We start from the raw sequence: 19,301 nt of genomic DNA, 5'->3' as shown, positions 1-19,301 counted from the left end.
CATCATGAGGAGTGGACGGATGAGGATGCAAAGAGCCGGTCTGCCGGTCTGGGTGTTGCATCACTAAGTCTTTGCAAACTTTGCATGTCATGATTTATTTTTGGGGTATTTTATCCTTTTTTTGGGTCTTGAATTCGTTCCCTATCCATTTTGTTTGTGTGCTTGAAATTATTTCAAGATCCCCCCCATGCTCTGAAATGACCCCAGGCAGCTGATTTGTGATCTGTCCTAATCTTTTCTTCTCTGGTTAGTGTTAGCTGTAGAGGACGTCAAAACTGATCGGAGATCTGAGCAGAGGAGGTCCCAGCTCTAGTATTATGACACTCAAACAGGTCTGATGTGGCCCCGCGAAGCCGTCCTTTGTTCTGCCTGCTGAAATGTGTTGTAATTGTGCTGTGGGATGTCCAGATGGTCGGTTGATAGTGCAGCTGATGGGATTATACCTTTTACCTCTCCCTGGGCCATCTGTTCCCTTTGACTCTCTCACTCTCTCTTTCTCTCTCTCTCTGCCTCTCTCTCACTCTCAACCTCTCTCTCTCTCTCTCATACTCTCTCCTTCTCTTTCTCCTTTCCTCCTCTCCTTTTCCCCCCTTCTTTTCTCCCTCTCTTTCTTCCTCTTAGGCCCAGCAGTCTGGATTCACTTGTCTTTATTGCATAAACCCTAACAGCATTACAGCCACTTGGCATGCAAATGAGGCAGGCGATGCAGGCTCTATGCTGAGTCTCCTATATTGTCTGGGGCTCTATAATGGTGGAACTGAGCTAAGGAACGTGTGTGTGTGTGTGTGTGTGTGTGTGAGAGAGAGAGAGAGAGAGAGTCTGTGTGTGTTGGTGCTGTGCTGTTCATGTGTGTCTGTATGCGTGGGGGTGGTGATGCTGTGTGTGTGAAAGACCCGGCTATTTGTGAGCATGTTTATGCACCTTTGAGCCTGAATCTATACATGTTTGAGTGACAGGCAGCCACAAAGCACATTCGTGTCTGAATGCATAAGCTTGTTGTGTGACAGTACACACAAGTGAACACAAATGTCACATGGTGAAATTCAGTCTGTCATCCACAAGGCTATCCTGCCCCTGCGCCAATAGGGGGCAGCACCTCTTGATCAATGCGAGGCAGCCAGTGCAAGTGCAGTGTGAGCTGGGAGGAAGGATGCCTCACTGTTTCAGCCACACAGTCAGTCACTCAGCCAGCCACATATCTGAGGCTTCTCGCCCAGTGAACTTGCAAGGAAGAATGTGTTGCTAATTTAAAGCACGCTGTCTGTCTGCCTGCTAGTTGTCAGAGCACTATGGAGGACAAGGCTGGAATTACATTTTATGACCGGCTCTCCTTTTCTCATGTGTCACATCTCTGTTTGTTAAAGGTGACTCAAACAAAGCGAGCGATCGTTGTTGATGCATGTTAAATTAGTTTGTTATGGAGCTGAGCCTGGGAGGGGGAGAGGAAAAAAAAAATAGATCTCAACTTGTGAGAGCACACGCGGTTAAGCAGAGGGAAGGTATTAAAGTTATTAGACAAAGACATGTTCAACTGGGCGGTTGACAATAGCTTCTTTTCTTGCTTTACGGGGCGTCACTCTGCTGCTTTGAAGAGTGTGGTGAAGAGAGGAAAAAAAGGATGGGTTGGGGTAACCTGTAAAGAACACAAGCACACACACACACACACATGCGCATACATAGACACACACACATATACACAACACAGGGGGTCCCATGGGAGTGGGGGAACATGGAGGCGAGGGCTCAACCTCTTTAATTGCTCTCCTCATTAAGAAACTGGTTGCTAGGCGATCCACACCTATCGTGTCATAAACGTGAAACACACAAACAGAACGTCAGCGAACATAATGACTTTGGTGCTCCGGGCAGGACTTTAATTATTTGATTTTGTTCTCCAGTAGAGGAGTCATTAATAAAGACAAAAACAAATAGATTAGCTTTTTCCCCCACTAGGACTGGAGTGCACCGAGATATATTAATTGTCTAGTCTTTTTTTTTTTTTTTTTTTTATTAGTCGTTGTTGTATTAAACATTACATTTGCTTTTGGTGATAGAACCATTAATGCCTATTAATGTGTAGAGAAGCTTGTTTTAGTCAGTGGTGTATATAAACTGTTTGCCCAGCCATAATTGGCTCTTGAAATCTGAAGATAAGCAATTTGCACAATTGGCCCAAGTCAGTTCTCTCCTTTTTTTTTTTTTTTCTTACAAATTTTTCAGCCTTGTGTGCTCCCATCTGCGAGTGGAGGCCACGAGGGTCATAAGGTTATGTTTAGTGCATTTTACTTTTTGAATTTCCCATGGTTTGGTGGTCCCTCTTCTCTCTCTTTTGGCTGAGCAGGCAATCAGTCTATCATATGGAATCAGTTGGAAGAAAAACAGTAAGTTCTGTTTTTCTCATAGGCTGCCCCCCCCTCCCCACCCACCCACCCACCCACCCTCCACACACACACACACACACACCATCAACCCCCCCCCCCTCTTCCCTCCCCCTTCTTTTTCTCTTTCTCCTTCCTCCCCCTGTTTCAGCTCTCTCACAGCTAAAATCTGCAGAACCCAATGACAGGAAATTGACCTCACAGCCAAATTCTTACGCAATTTGATCATGTTTCACATAGGCTTTTAGGACAAATGTAGGTGCATTAGGAGACTGGAAACAGTATAACATTTTTTTAATCATGAATAAGACTGAGTATGACCATCATCTTTCGTGGTATCAAAATGACAAATACATACTATTTCCAGTCAAGAAACATTAATAGGTGTGGGGGAGGCAAAAAAGCAACTCAAAAAAGTAAAAATGAAAGTGATGAAGAAATAAAAGATTCTAAGGAACTAGAGGCAACTAGGTCTGTGATTTGTAAGATGGGAGGATGTCTGAAAGAAAACTGAAAGGAAAAAAAAGCGTAGCAAATTATAAGATGTAAAAATGTGCCTACCATTCTCCAGATAAGGAGGCGTACCTTCTGAAGGGTCGAGTCTGCGAGCCCTTCGCCCATGCTTGGAATTGTTGTGTACAAACATGTTGTCAGAGACGGCCAAGACATGGCCATCCACATTGACGGTCGTCGATACGACAACCTGCAACAGGAATGAACGTTGAACATGTGATTAAGCTTTTTGTTAGGGTAAAAATAAAGACTGAAAAATATGCTTTTACTGACATTATTGCTGACGTTGTTGGAGTATAGGCGATTCACATTTCTGCTGTGTCCAGGTACATGCTTGTGTGCTATTGATTACTATTGTCAAACCATTTCAAGCGGCTGCTCTCTTTGGACATATCACATTACAGTTATGCTGCCTCTCAGCCATTTTGTTCTTGCTTTTTAGTGTCTTGCATTTGTGTAGAGCTAATTGACTTTTCAATCACTAAAATACCATTTCCGTTTACCCACTCTACCAACTGTCATCATAGCTGAAGCTCAGAATTATTGATCAGCTTGTCCATCTATTTGAGGATGGAAGGCCTCCCTTTTAAAATATTACTGGAGTCATTAGCAGCTGAACCGTACTCCATCCCATCACTCAACAAACATTTTACTAGGATCAGATTCCAAGCCACACTCCATATTTCATAATGCTTATTTTTGTTGTTGTTTTTTGGCTACCACATCTCCAAACAGTGAGCCGCATGTGAATGGCCAAAGTGTTTCTGAGCCGGAAACAGAGAGCCCCTCTCAGGTTTGCTTCGCCGGTAAGTGACCTCGCTGTAGCAGTGGAATTTAGGGGGGGGCGCTTTTTTTGGTTGGTTTTTGGAAGGGTGGGGGTGTAGGGGGAGGAGGGAAGAGAAGGGGAAGTGAAAGAGCTCCATTCTTGTGAGCAGGTTCAGAGCTGGGCCAAGCTGAGGATGATGGATTGGGCCCTCTCTGGCCTCCAGCTGGTTTTTGGGGGTAATAAGTGGAGTGGAAGGCATGCAGAATACACAACTTTGGCCAGAGAAACACCTATGGTGGAGCATCTGGGAAATCTATTTGGGGAAAAATGGCATACTAAATGTTGGACTGAGGACAAGGGATGATCACTAACAAAAAAAAGTCTCTAAATCTTGTTGTTTTTTTTTATGTAATGCATACATTTTAGTTCCACAAAAAGAATGATGCAGCAACTTAGTTTTTGCATTCCTTCTGACACACAAAAGTGAGAGGAGAAAGCCCTTGGTGGCTGTCATGCATCAGTCCACATTCACCCTAAGGGGAAGATTTGAGGAGGCAGGGGAGGTCTGGTGGTGGTGACATCAGGAGGGGACACCCTGTCTTGTCTGTTTCATGTCTGGGCTTCCTCCTGGAGGATTCTGGCCTGTGTGTCTATCACAGAGCAGCGCTGTCAGTGACAGACGCCCTCCTGTAGTTTGTCGTTATCCTGATAGGACAAATCACACTAAAGTCTCACTCTCTCACCTTGACCTAGTGGGCTGCTTGTGGTGAAAATGTCTGGGTAGGATGGATGGATAGTTGGATAAATGGATCAGCGGGGAGGTCGATAATTTCAAGGCTCAACTACTTGACACATTAGAAGCGAGAGGGTTAAAGAAGCAGTAAAAGTGCTCAGTGGTCGTGTCCTTTTGGTGTAAATCACAGCATTTTGTCAAGCTACAATAATGATGGTTTTCAGATGGCTTAAAGTGGTTTTCATTGGCTATGCAGAGAACTGTATATGTGTAACTTTAAGTACATGCATATGTGAGTAAGAGTGAGCGAGGCATATACAGAAAGCAAATATATGCGCTCCCAGCCTGTATGTGCATACATCCATATGTGTGTACGTCTGCGTGCTTGCGCATATGTGTGTATAAGAAGGTATGCGTTTCCGCTGCCAGACAGATCCTGAGTTAACACTGTTGTTACATGTGGTTGGAACGTCCTCCCCTCTGCGCTGAGGCTCAGAAAGCTGTCAGGAACACAATTGATGACACTCTTAAATCCTATATCCTTATTTGTGTCAGATGGTATTCCCTAATAAATATTCCGTCCAGAGCACACAGGACACAAAATCCCCCACTCTCTTTTTCCCTGGTTTTTGCCTCCTCCAGTGCCAATAATAGAATCGCATTCATATGTGAATGTGTGTTGATGCATTTGTACACCTGTGTGCGTGTGTGAGAGACAAAGAGAGAGGCAGACAGTGAGAGACAGAAATAGACAGAACATATGTGTGATAGACAGATAGATTTCAGTTACCTGGAATCTGCGCATGTCTCGTGGATTCCCTGCATTCTTCAGACAGTTCTGATTGCACTTGAGAAAGAACTTTAAGAAGAATCTGAAAGAGAGCACAAAACAAAAAAGGGAAAACTATGAATTATATCTTTTTGGCTAAATTCTTAAATAGCAAAGTCATAGAATATTTCAATAAGAATCCTCAAACACGTCCGACCCGTTCATTCACAAACATGACGCTACACTGTTTCAGTTTGGGAAGTTGCAGTATTTATTATTCCCTCAAAATCAAGACCATCAGTCTCTTTTTCATCTCATCCCCTCACCTGAGTTCATGGGTCTTTCCAAACACCCATCTGCCACTAACATACAGGAAGTCACTTGATATTCCACCCACCTCTTTAATCCCAGGACACCCCCTGTGCAATTAAAGTTCTCCTGTTCAATAGGGAAGCAAATGAGGCCCACCTGTGACCAGGTCTTGTTTGAAGAGCATCAGGGATAAAGGACCTAACAAGGTGAGAGCGCGCCACAAAACTTATAGTCCTGTCAGGCAATTAGGCGGACACTCCTGGGACCACCGTATGCCACACACACAGACACACGCATAACGCATACACACACCCATGCACTTGTGGGTGGGTGAGGCAATTATGCCACAAATTACAACCTGGCTAATCGTCTCTGAACAAATGTCACGTCTGAGTGAGATCTGGGCTTGGTTAGTTTGTAAGCTGCCTTCCTCTGCCGCTTTCTCACGGGTCTCCCAGAAATTTATCGATAAAGCCTCGTATTGACAGCTGTATTTCAGATGTGGCCTCACAGATATAAAACAGTTAAAGAGGGGCATATTAACAACAAGGCCGACAAGAATGTAGCCTATTGTGTAAAATCTTACACAAACACACTGAATAAACAATGAAATTGACTTGTTGTTTTTGCAAATTCTCCCCACAGAATCATGACTGATTGTGCCTTTGCCTTCTCCGATTCATTATAAATAGTGCGCTGTGATGTTTATTTTTCATCACATTGCACTAGCATTACTATATATGCAATAGTGTGGTTTCTATTGTAATACTAACTTGGCTCGCAGAATCACAGCAGCTCATTGGATTACCATAGATTGCACCATAGATTGCATGGCCATTTCATTCAGCTAAATACAGTGGCTTGTGTGGCCTGTGAGGACGCTTTCACAACACTTAAGACTTTGCGTTCGCCCAGTGGGATCCCGGCCAGGCCATAAATCAGAGTCTGAAATGACCCTTCTAACCCTAGCCACATTAACACATGCACTGGTCATTTAGAAGCGTTCTTCGATAGACTCCTATACCTAGGGCTTCACTGAGGGCCCAGGAGGGAGAGGAGAGGTGAGAAAATATTTTCACTCCACATCCAAGTAGCTTTGGCTTGGACATCAATAAAAGACGTTTTAACCCATGCCAGAATGCTGATTGCCTGTCGGTGTGTGGTGAGGCCATAAAAAACCTGACTTGTCATTAGTGCATTTCGCTTGATTGTGTTCACTGTGTTTTCGGGTTGCATCTGTTGGCTGATCATCAAAATGACCATTATGTACTCTAATTCCCTGACCCTGTTTTTATTTCCCCAAAGAGTCATAATGTAGAGCAGCAGACATCTGCGGAAAGCAGACCTGAAATACGACTTTTATTTGTCTGTCGCCTCTCATACAGATTGGGTAAGGCCAGTGTGTGTGTGTGTGTGTGTGTGTGTGCGGGCGCGTGCACATCTACACGCGTATGTGTGTGTGAGCATGTGCATGTACATGCATCAGCCGTTGGTAGACAATTTATGTCAGTGCAAGAGATAGAATACATTTGCCAGGCAATACACTGACTTCATAAAAGAAAGGCATTACTTTCAGAGTTAGTCTTGTCTCTTCTCTTGGATACTTTAATGCTTTTACATACTGTTTCCACTACAGCGAAACCAAAAGTTAAGAAACAATAAACACAAGAAATTGAGTGCCCACGCTATCATAAAGTAGCTCTTTATGTTTACTGTTATGAAGGCAATTAAGCACAATTTCTCTGCTAAAAAGATAAGCTTAATTTTCATAGTCCACAGAAGTGGCGGTACGATAGCATCCATTACATTTGAGTTGGTTAAGATTCTCCATGAGCACAGCGCAAATTGGTCCTTGGTGAAAAGGAGAGCAATTAAGACAAGGCCCCTCTCTCTCTCTTTTACTTCTTAAATATCTACAGAAGTTTGTGCTGGTGTTTTGGCACGCACGGAGACAAAAGGAGGTTGTTTAATTGTTTTTTAATGGGATATCAAGTCGTCGCTGCCATTAGATGTTGGCAATGGAGGGCAAAGGGGGATAGAGAGAAAGAATGAACTGCAATTAGGTTTGATTAAAGCTATCCTTCTCAATAATCAGCTGTTCTGACAGGACAGGGGGACCCTGGTGGCCGCTGAGATGGAGGAAGGTGTTGAGTGATATTAAGGCCAATGAAGGGGATATTAACATGGCTAATTAAAGCTCTTCCAAAGCCGGGAGAGGAGGCTCTCAGTGGACCACACTGGATGAAATAATCGGCCAAGGCAGCTATCAGTTGGAGGAGAGAGAGAAAGGGAGTGCGGGAAGGGGTGGGGTGTAGTCCATCTGAGGGAAGGGGGGCGGGAGGGGAGGTAGAGGGAGGGATAGTGGGATAGTGGGAGGCGTAAAGGAAAACTATGAAGTGTGAAGAAAGACAAAGAGGAAGACATCGACAGGCATATAGAGAAAGACTTTCAGGGCAGCCACGGAAGCTCATTTTGACATCAACCCTTTCTGTGTGCGTGCCCGAAGTCTGCCAGTATAACTAAGACCTGACATCAGCTTTTATCTCTGACAGCTAGTCATACAGGTCCACAAATCAACGTTAAAACAATCCTGCTCATGACTTGGTCTAAGGCAATTAATACGATTCTCCTGTAGTACCTCCATGCTCGCCCACTGCCGAAGCTACTAATCATGCCATAATGATTTCTCTCCCTCTGGTCAAAGGGGAAATAGATTGTCTCTTTAGTAATGCAGCAGGCTCTGCGCCTTCCACTCCCTGGCTTCACAGACCCGGTAATTGAGGAGAAAAAGGCCGACTTTGGCACTTTGACTGATTTGAGGGCTGCTAGACCCTCTTATCTTTACTCTGATCATTTTAGGCTGACACTCAAAGGAAGACCCGTCGCCCTAATTCTAGCTCACCCTCTACCATCATCAAACAGAGGGGGAATAGAGAAAAAAAAGAAGAGAGAGGGAAAAAAACAAACAGGCGAGGTGAGGAAGGCCTTCTCTCATTTAAATGGCAAACTTAATTGCCGGGTTGATGTCATTCATGCATAAATGTCCATCCCTTTGATTTGAGTGAAGAGGGCAAATAAGGATAATGTTGTATTATTAAGAAGGCTCCATCGTCAGAGGAGGCTAGCTGTACTGTCAATTTCATTCATCTTTTTAACCATTCATTCTCAGATTTTTATTATATTTAATGACTTGTAAAAAATTAAAAGTTCAGTCAGAGCTATTTGAAATTATTTTCACTCACAGATCTCTTGAATTACATACTTGACAGATTATTTTTTTCCGTCGAATCGTACACCTTGTTCTTATTGTACAAAAGAGCTCCCCCGTATTTGTTTAGGCCGTTACACAATACACTGACAGATGGCCATAGTATCTGTAAGAGTCAGGTATTGACAACTCTAAGCTCCTGATTGGTGCCCCGGCACTAATGACTAGCATGCAGTGTCCACAGCCGGCAGCCATGACAGTGAGGTCATCCGTTGCAGGGCGGTGAGTATCGATCACCACCCAGCTCCAGCCCATCAGGCCCCAGCTGCCTCCCAGACTCAATGGGCCCCTGTTACAGGAGCCCTGTAAGAAACGGCTCCCAACACCAGACTACAATCTGCTGACACCAGATCTCTACGCTGAGATAGTAGTACACGGGTCAATAGCGTATCGGATTTCCAAAACGCCAGGGTCTTAATGTCAAGCCTCCTGCCTTCCCTACCTACTGCTCCAGTTATTAGGCACTCCACTGAACTGCATTCAGATCCCTGTTGTGACAAGGCGGAGCAAGTAAAACAAGAAATAGAGACACTTATAGATCTTAATCTTCCCGAACACTTATTTATGCAACTGAGTGGGCTTGATATATATGCCTGTTAAGTCCCTGGGAGGCCGAGCAGAGCTGCATGGCCATTTCTGTCGTATTCTGGTTCGCCGCTGTCTTCTCTCGTCAAGCAGAGCTGTTTTTCTCGCCTTAGCCGAAGTAAACCACAGCACATTAACAATATTTGCTCTACCCCTGTACAAGCGCCAAGGGACCAGACCCACAGATCCTATCACTTCTTTATCAGGGAACAAGTGCCTCACTATCCAACCTTATTGGGTTTGGGAGATTAACCCTTTCCACTCACGGGCTCTGCCCATCTCCTCCGAGAGCAGCAAGGCAGATGTCACTGTGATTATTATTGTTCAACATCAAATATCCCAACTACATGTCTCACAGAATTTATTGGATATTTCCAAGGCCTTTTTTTTTTTTTTCGTTTGTTTTTATTTCTTTATTTTTTTTACAGCTGCTATTGTCAGTTCATTTTGTTGTTTTATATTTCATATTTTTGTTAGCTGTGTGTGTGTATTGCGGGAGTGTCACAAATAATTTATGTGCTTCCTCTGCACCCTAAGATGTAGCTGTGTCCCTCCATTCATCCCTCTTTACCCTCTCCTCCACCATCCCCCTTTCTCTCTAATGGGCAGAGTGGCATTGACATTATTTCACTTGAGGATCCCTCACTCTGTCAATCCCTCTTCATTTACTCCATGGCTACAGGACTCATTATGGTATCTCTTCCTCCTTCTCCTTCTCCCATACTCTCACTCATTCTCCTCACCTCCTGTCTCGCTCTCTCGCTCTCTCTCTCTCTCTCTCTCTCTCTCTCTCTCTCTCTCTCTCTCTCCGGACACTGTTAGTTTCTTACTTAAGAGAATCGCTCGTCTTCACAAATGGTTGCACGTCAAACCCACTCCTAGCTAGCCCCCACTGATTCCCTTCAGGCTTTGGCACAGGTTTACTGTAACAGATTAGACGAAGACTCGCAGCTCCTGCTAACTATCCATCACTTGCTAACAGTGGACTAAGGCTGTGTGCTTTATGCAGCTTTTAGCTCCAGCCCGCCACATACTGCATGTTTAGCCCCAAGCTCTCTCTCTGCCTCTACCATCCCCTCACATCAAGATACTGCTGAGGCTGTGTACTGTTGCACGCTGTTCTTTGTTTTACTCTGAATATGGCTTTTCTCTACCAGGACTTTGAACACAATATAATAAGACACAAAACATAAATAATTCTGCGTTGTTTTGTCTTCTGCAGCCCTGTTGTAAAAATGAATCAAACACTGGTTGCCGCTGTAGAGCCAACATCATCTACATCCGAACTGGAATTCATAAATATTATTGAATCATCACTGGCACCGTAAAAACCGTATGATGATGATTACCGATAATGACTAAGACTGACTTAACAATGTCGGTCATGGGGGTGCTGACATTACAGAAACAATCACGTACGTCAACAATACAGTTCTCAGGAATATTTATTCTGTTCACCAGCTGGACGGCTGAGATGTATCTCCAGGTTATTTTTGCACAGGAGGAGAAATATGGTGCTTTGATTACTGGTCAGCATTGGAGCTCGGGGCCTTGAGGAAATACCAGTCAGCACCTCCCTGCACTAGTGAGATGGAAGATAAGCATATGTTGGAGTAACTGGCCTGGGTGAATAGTAGTATTTAGGGTGTTGGACGTGGGGTCCTGGAAGGCCCCAGAGCTGGTCTACAATGAGAGCCATACACTGCCGTCTCTCCTGTGGCACCTTGGAGTGATCAGACCCAGGCAAGACGCAGAGGAACGCAGCTGTACAGGGAAGACCAGCAGGGGGGCTTTGACCGTTTACCGACAGCCATGCTAGATCCAGAGGGACGGTGGGGGCTTATTTGCATGCGTGTGTGTATGTGTGTGTGTGTGTGCCACATATAGGTCTGTGAGTCAGTGGTTTTGCTGTCTGTCCATGCATGCTGAAATGCATGCGAGTGTATTTCTACATCATATTATTACTAATGTATAATACATACATCTAAAGTGGCTGTCAGGACTGGTCAGTCATCATAAAACATGAGGCAGCCACTCTGACATCGCCACCACATTAACGCGTTCTCAGAAGAAGAAAAAAAACACCCACTGTGGACTGTCATGTAGGCAGGGGGGATAGAGACAGAAAGACAGAGAGCAGGTCGGTGCTTAAAGCTAACAGGTAACCTTTCTGTGCACCTAGGACAAAGGCAGGGGGAAAAAGAAAATGTCAAATTAAGAGAGGCCAGGCAGAGAGACGTGGCTGCCATATTTGTGTGAAAGCCCAGTGCTGTTGGCAGCAGAGATGGCTGCTTTCTGATTCATCTGGGGCCGTATGGCAAAGCTTTGTCAGTCTGTGCGAGGTATAAATAATTCAGGGTGAGAGATGGCAATTACAGGGCCCTGCACAACCAAAATGAATATTTTATAAGGACTAAAACTGCCCTGGAATGAATCACACACATGGAGTCACACACACATACACACTAACACACACACACACACATGCACACACGAGCATAAGTGAATGTGTGCACACACACACACGTAGCACACATGCACCCAAACACACACACAAAGGTAGCACATGAACCCTTTGCATAGCTGTTGTATTGTTGACAATATAACTATTATATTATATAAACCCCTGCATTGTAGGTTAATAATTTTTAATATGCTTGCACATGTGATTTCTTACAATATTTGGTTAAGGGTGTAAGAGTGTGTTAGATGTGTTGTTATTTTGTTCAGTTTTGTTTGTCTGTTGTGAAGAAAATGTATTTACCACCACCAACAAATAGACCTGCTTTTTATTTCAGTAAACCATCTTTTAGCCTTCACGAAGTTCATTTGCAACAAATGAAAGCAAAAAGTGTTGCCAATATGTAGTAAAGATCTACACAAAAAGCAGTCTCCTGAGAGCCAGAGCCTTTACTTTTGACCCTGTAAATATGGTCTTTGTGTGTGAGCAAGAGGGGGGGAGCAAAATGCTAATGGGAAAAGATTAAACCCAAAAGCCGCCTGGAGCATTTACCTCTAAAGGGTTTTGTCTGTCAGGTTTCCTGCAAAACTCTGTCTTTATAATTCTGAGACAAAAAATAACATTGTTCACTAGTCCTGAGGAGCGCAGTGGCTTGGTTGAATGGCCATTGTGTGGGCCTAGCTAATGATACCTTAGCTTTTGTGAGAGGGAGGCCAGGTAGGTCTGTGACATCAGCGCCACACAAGTGCTTCTCTGTGCGGATGTTTAGGGAAGGATTTCGTCTGTGGTGGGAAAAGGGTATAGAGAATAAACAGGAGCTGTTTTTGTACCCCTCTAACTAAGACAGGGGTATCCTGAGTTTTAAAAAAAAATTGCACTTAAAAAAACTAATTTTACTTTATTTTAAATCATTACCATTACTTTTATTTATTTATGTGAATATAACACATCAATTTCTGGAAGAATTCTGCTTCAGCAGAGAATGATGTAATTCCAGGAGTGTCTTTTTTTTTTTTTTTTTCTCCCTTTTTTATTTCAGCGGGAGTGTGGGCGTTTTATTTGTCAGTCCAAAGGGAAGATGGCAACCCTCTGAGGGAGGAGAGACCCCAAGCATGAAGACACAGATCGCATGTGTTGTAAAAAGTGACAGCGAGGCAAATGCTAAGAGAAAGCTGCTTCCTTACCGAACCGCACACTGTTAGCGATATAGCTAGCTGTTGTGAAGGCAGCTGACAAACCCATAGCGTGGCATGTCTCGCCCCGTTTGTGAGTTTTCAAAGAGTGTGATTTGCAAATAACATGAGTCTCTGGGCATAGACTGGGCATGTAAGTACGGTGAATAAAGCCCCCCTGCTCTGCTGAGGGAACCCCTTACTTGTCAGCTCAGTTCTTTGTCAGGAACCTGACAGATAAATAGACAGTGTTTTGCCGCTCACTCCTCCTGCCTTATGTACACAGAGGCGTGTGTCTGCTTCCACATACAGGTTGACTTGCTTTAGGGGAGGAAATTGTTGAAAGACACCCCACCGCTTCTCAGGGCAATGACTGAAAATATTGTGGGCCACTTCAGACAGCCTCAAACAACAAACAATGGGGGTTGATGTGTAACCAGATAAAACACAGATCGAATAGCTGGGTCTAAGCATCACTACAGGGCTTATTTTTCATGCAAATTACTACTAATGAGCTTCCTGAAATCTGACTAATTATATCAAAGTGATTTCTTTAATTAGTTTGTAATAATTCCTCGCATAAACATCATAGTAAACAGATTAAGCTATATAAAAATATCAATTTGTCACACTTTATATGAGATGCTGTGCAGTTGACGCTAATCTTGCTACTCCAAAATGCCAGAGCAAACATTTATTAAAGAATTAAATATGTACTTAGAGAATGTTTGGTAACATTAAGGAGGCATATCTTTTGCAAATTTGTCATGGTTTCTCCACAACGATCTCTCTAACATATAAGGGGGAAGCTTTAGAAAGAATTAGAAAATATTATGAAATTAATAACTTACATATACGGAACCGGTGAGAAAGAGTCATCTTAATAATACATTTCTATAATATAAAATAATATATAAAATTCTATAATTAAAAGTCATAAAATATTGTGTGAATATCTTACTAAAACTGAGCTAATATTATTGTAATCCGACATCAGAGATTACACCTCTGAGTGACAGGAAATACTACATGTCAAATCCAAATACCTATTTGAAAAATAACAGACGACTTCAGAGAAGATAAGAAATTGCATTTATCTACCACTTTGCACCTCTTGTTAATCTAACAACATTCCTCAAACCCCTATAGAGTAAAAATATCTTATATACTACCAGTCACATGAGAACTCATACGACTACCGATCTTTCTGATACCCTCAATCTGCACTGAGATGGATTAAACATTCAATTTGTTACTCGCCAGACCACCACCTAGGTTCACCACTTACCATACAAATGGAAAACACGCTAGTAATCTATTAGCCTGCCTGGCCTGACACTGTATTATGTTGTATTTGTATTATATTTACTTCAGGGAAATTACGATTCAAGTCATATTTATCTTCATGTGGAAATGTGTGTCTAAATGGAAATCACCTATAGTGCGAGGGTGGATGCAGAGCAATACTAATGTGATCCATGAACCGTGCGATTTAGTCACCCTCTATGGATGCACTATGGGCTGATTCTACATATCAAACATGCTTCCCCCCTGTTAAAGCCCATACCCAGAGCCCCCGATGCTGTTTGATAATTATTACGCTTACATTACAACACAAGACCTTGCCTGTGGAGCTGGAAGAGCCGCCCCCTTCCCCTTCAACACACACACACACACACACACACACACACACACACGCACATGCATGCACGCACACTCTTTGTCATATACAGTAGTAAACAGCTTCCCAGTAAGCTGTTTGCACTTCACTGCCCGCTCTAGGAAATAAAAACAAAGAGCAAATTGGGGGTTTGGCGTCTCAGTGAATAAATAAGGTTGTTTTACTCACAGAATCCATTACCTTTTAAAACATGTGCCTAATGCGTTGAGCCTTTTCATTTTACAAACAAAGCCTAAATTAGGAATTAAATACATTCGTATTTAGATAACGGCATTAGCTGTATGACATCAATGTGAAAAAGTTGGACGCCATCCATATCATTCCCATGCTTCCATTGTTACGTTAAATTGCAATATTAATCCTGGCTCAAACCAAGGTACTGTAGCTTTTATGCAGTACACTTGAATTATGCTATTGAAGTAATTGATAGTGATTCAGCCATTGAAGGTACTAATCCCATGATTCAGTTCATCTCTCTCAGTGCCATTTACCTCCAGATGTTTAGAGTTTGGGGTAATCAATAAAGAGGGAATAAAGATTGGCATTCACAATACTCCCCTTGACAAGCTCCAGCCGAATGTTTGTCAAGCAAATTAAACACACTTAGACTTTTCACCTGCTCCTACAACGACACCACATATGGCCGTGAAGTTAAAAATAAGAAACTGTGCATACATTACCATGCATAATGCACAACTCCCTCCATTTAATATGCAAATTTTGTAAAATATTACTGAATACCTTCTGTTCAGAATGAATAAATTTGAATTGCAATTAGAATAATCTTGTATAATTAATGAAAACTGTCAATTTTGGTTCCGAAGTAATTTGATTAGCATGTTGATAGGACACTTATCAAGTTCAGTAAACTGTTAGATTAAGAAGATGAAAAAAAAAGATTCTAAGGATATTTTTCTCAACGGCTCTGACATTTTCCCTTGGCATTGTAAACAAAGACAGTAGCTGGCAAACTTCCTGAATCGAGGGGCGAGGAAGGGAGGGTGGAGAAACAGAAAAAGAGAAATAGAGACGAGGACAGAGATAGAGAGCCTCTTGAGATAATCTGTGAATCTCAGTCCACAGATGAAAAGGAGTCTATCGTCAAGGCTCCTGAGTGAGCTACTCATCTCTGCCCTCTGCTCTCCAGCTAAGCCCAAGTTTATGGGATTTATCTCATGGACCATTTGTAGTTTTCACATCACATGATGAGTTAAAAACAGCACACAGCTTTTCTAAATGTTTCGAGGCTATAAATGTAGAGTTCTCAGCTAAAACCCACAGACAACTGATCCCAGTCTGCAATTCATCTGAGAGTAGCTATCTATTAACGATCAACAAATTGATGTACGCCATTGTTGTATTGTATAAAACAGAACCATCTGTACTGTCTACAGATGAACAGAGCTAGTGACCTCCTTTTCCCCTCTCTTTCTCTGCTCATTAGCTATCCTGAACCTCTTTCTCTCCTGCTTTCAGTTTTCAAACCCCCAAATGAGACCTAAATCGCTTGCAATACAGGTTAGCTTGAGGAAGGGGGGGGCAAACATCTGTCGCGCTAGGTACCCGCACGCAGCTCGGGGTATCTCCTGCGAGGAACTTTGGGGATGTTTAATTCATAAACGCTGTCATCCATGTAAACCTCCTGATTTCATAATGACTAACTCTTGGTGGTTTAATTAATTTAATAATGCCTTTCAGAAGCCATAAATGAAAGGGTCTCTGAAGTGGTGCATTAATTAGCCAGCGCCGATGCTAGCCCTGTCAGACTGGTGGCTGTCAAAAGCAGGGCAAAGCGGAGGATGGGCACAACTGACATCCTGAGGTCAGAGGTCATGCCAATCATGCTCCTCACCACTACTTAATGAGTCATAATTTGTGTCTAGTATACACATGTATTAGGGTCAACCTGTGGTCATGTCCATAATTCTCTCACCTCGCTAGACTACATGAAAATAACTGGCGGGGCAGCAAGGTAGTTACATTCTCAGTAATAAGCTGTGGCATGGCCACATTATGTTGCTACTTGTATTTACATGGCAACCCCCTCTGAAAGTGCAATCTCTCAGTGCTTTGCCTTTACCTTACATAAGGTTGATGTTGATACTGTCGCATATCTTTTGCTTTAATTATAATGTTATGGCTTACTTGCTCACAAGGTTATAACATAGAATAAATCAAACTTCATTAAAAGTCTCAGCAACTCAACGCATGAGCACACAAAATCATCACAGAACCAACCAGATTATATTCCAAACTAACTCCATGCATCTCATAAGGAGGTTGTTTTCCTTTTTCATATTTCATAAATATGAACCAGGGAGGTTTGTGTCTGTGCCTGTCCATTTATTACCATAAAAATCAGCTGACTGAAGTATCTCACTATCTGTGGAGGCAATTAACTGTTTTGAGAGAATGCGTAATACGGGACTTTGTAATGGTATCATTTGGAGTCAAGGCACAGATGCGCCGTGCGGAGCCATACTGTAATTAGAGAGAAACGCTGTACAGGTTTTCCACTAATTAGCAAATTATGCTGAAAATAGCATCAAGCTAATTAACAGTTATTATGGCATTTTTGAAAGTATGACTTTAATTAGCAAAGTCCTGACGCAGGCAATTTCAAACTCGTCTCCGAGAAGATGAGGAAGAAAAGAAAAAAAAAAACACGGGGCATGATCAAGAAGATACTCAGATTATTATGATGCCGTCAAAAACTAAAGGAAGGGGGGAAAAAAACAGGAGGGGAAAAAGAGAGACTGAGTGAGTGAGTGAGGGAGGGAAGGGAGGAGGAGGAAGAGGAGGAGGAGGGCCGGGGAGGGGAGGGGGGTAAAGCTTTTGTGTGTTGTGTCTGAATCTCCATCCAAATGAGGGGACATGTGTGCTGTGCCACGTTGCCAAGAGGAGCCCTGAGCCGTGTGCCCAGTGTCAGGTGGCAGCAGCTCACCCCTCAGCTACCAGGCGAAGACGAGAGTGAGCTCAGCTGGTGCCCACAGCCACTCACTTATTCTACTCCGCTGCACATTAAAGGAGCCCTCGAGTGGAGCCAAGCAACGCCAGCCAGCCAACCAGACAACAACACTCCACCTCCTCCTCATTTCCAACAGTTCCTCTTAGCACTTCCAGGGACCTAATGATGGACCTTGGACCAAATGATGGTCATGACAGCAGATAAACCTGCATCCTCTCAGTTTAAGAAAGAAAACATCTTCTTAGTTGTTTTGGAAATGCTTTGTGGAATGATTTGTGTTTGGAGAAATGCCATTCATTAACATCACAATTGTTGATACAATGTACAAAAATGAGTATTTGTGGAGGTGTTTCGTGGAAAATGTGTTTTTTAAAGGCACCTGTGCAGAAGCTTTTGAAAGGAGGAAGTGTCACCAATGGAAGTGGGAAAAAAGAGGGAAAGAGGAGTGGAAGAGATGGAGGAAGAGAGGAGAGAAGGAGAGGGGTGGACTGAAGGGTCTTTGAAGGCCCAGTGTGTGAGAGAGAACAGAAGTGTGCCTAGCCCCAGGCAGCCTACGGCTCAGGCCCATTAGCTAGACTGACCTTGCCCGCGCCTTTGTCTTTGTGCTCTCCTCCCGCTGCTTCCCCTTCTCAAGCATTCCCTTTTTGTTGTCTCCGAGCGAGATTGGGAAGGGGGCCATATCTTTCAGCTTTCTAAACCTCCCAACCCCCCATCTACCACTCCCCCCCCACCCCCCACCCCCCCAACACACCCCCCACGCCTTGCCTGGAGCTTGTGCCCCAGAGGGCTCAGTACAGTGACACCCCTAGCCGGTGGCCACCTCTGCCCCGACGAGAACTTGGCTGGAGTGGTCAGTGCCCTGAAGACCCCGAGAGAAAATGCAACATATCAGGGGCCCCAAATCATGGCGCTGCAGGCTTCGCATACGTGCACCCACTCTGGGCAGCCTGCCTCTTTATTGCCTGCCTCTCATTTGAGAGGATGGAGCCTGGCTGCCAAGTTTTGACACCGCCACATATGGCCTCCTCCATCAATCGGACTAATCAAGCATCAAGGGGAGGCAGGACCAGCTTAATTGCCAGCCAGATATAGCTGCTCTCACTTGACGTGCAACCTGAAATAGAAACAGGTCTGAGGAGACATGACAGGAGATAAATGAATACGGCCATTGTTCTAATAATTATATCAAAATACACTTCTTTACACTTACTCCTAATCTCATCTCTGCACAAGCGATAGCTAATGCAATAGATGCCGTTATTTCAACATGGCAAATCAACACTATTGCAAATATTGCCTTAATATAGCATCATCCACTCATTAAAATGTGGATTATGTTCACATTTGTAATGTTTGATACCTCAGGTTAGAGAAGTGTACAGTAAGTTGTAAGGGAGTTTTTGTTTTTTTTGTTTTTTTTTTCCCATGCAGGCTGCAGTGCTCTGCTCCTCCTGAGTCCTTGAGGCGTTCTGTCTGCCTCTGCATGCCTCTCTCAACTTCCTGTTTCCCTACACCCCCCACTGGGGTAGCAGCCACGGAATAACTTAGCACATGGAATGAGGAGGAGAGATCAACAGCAGTGATCCATTCATCTTGAGTTTCTCCTGTCACTCTCCCTTTCCGTTTGTAAACACTGAGGGTCTGTGGTCAGAATGGCCTTTTGTCCACTCTGTTTTTCTGCGTCCCTCTCTTATT

The 19,301-nt window shown here is 43.5% G+C and overlaps 1 protein-coding gene across 8 annotated transcripts in view; it reads right to left on the bottom strand.

The window, feature by feature from the left end:
• The window catches only part of LOC137197152 (transcription factor COE3), a 68,480-nt gene that overhangs the window by 22,888 nt on the left and 26,291 nt on the right, over nt 1–19,301 (bottom strand). For 4 of the 8 annotated variants that reach the window (XM_067610329.1, XM_067610328.1, XM_067610334.1 and 1 more), the window contains exons 7-8: nt 5,181–5,262; nt 2,940–3,081 (exon numbers count right to left, since the gene is read on the bottom strand). In XM_067610329.1, the coding sequence (XP_067466430.1) occupies nt 2,940–3,081; nt 5,181–5,262 (224 nt within the window). The remainder of the gene's footprint in view (nt 1–2,939; nt 3,082–5,180; nt 5,263–19,301) is intronic. The other 4 variants (XM_067610332.1, XM_067610330.1, XM_067610336.1 and 1 more) reach the window with 1 other exon arrangement.

The sequence above is a fragment of the Thunnus thynnus genome, chromosome 14 (assembly GCF_963924715.1).
Source record: "Thunnus thynnus chromosome 14, fThuThy2.1, whole genome shotgun sequence".
Lineage (NCBI taxonomy): Eukaryota > Metazoa > Chordata > Actinopteri > Scombriformes > Scombridae > Thunnus > Thunnus thynnus.
This window is presented reverse-complemented; position numbering and strand designations above follow the sequence as displayed.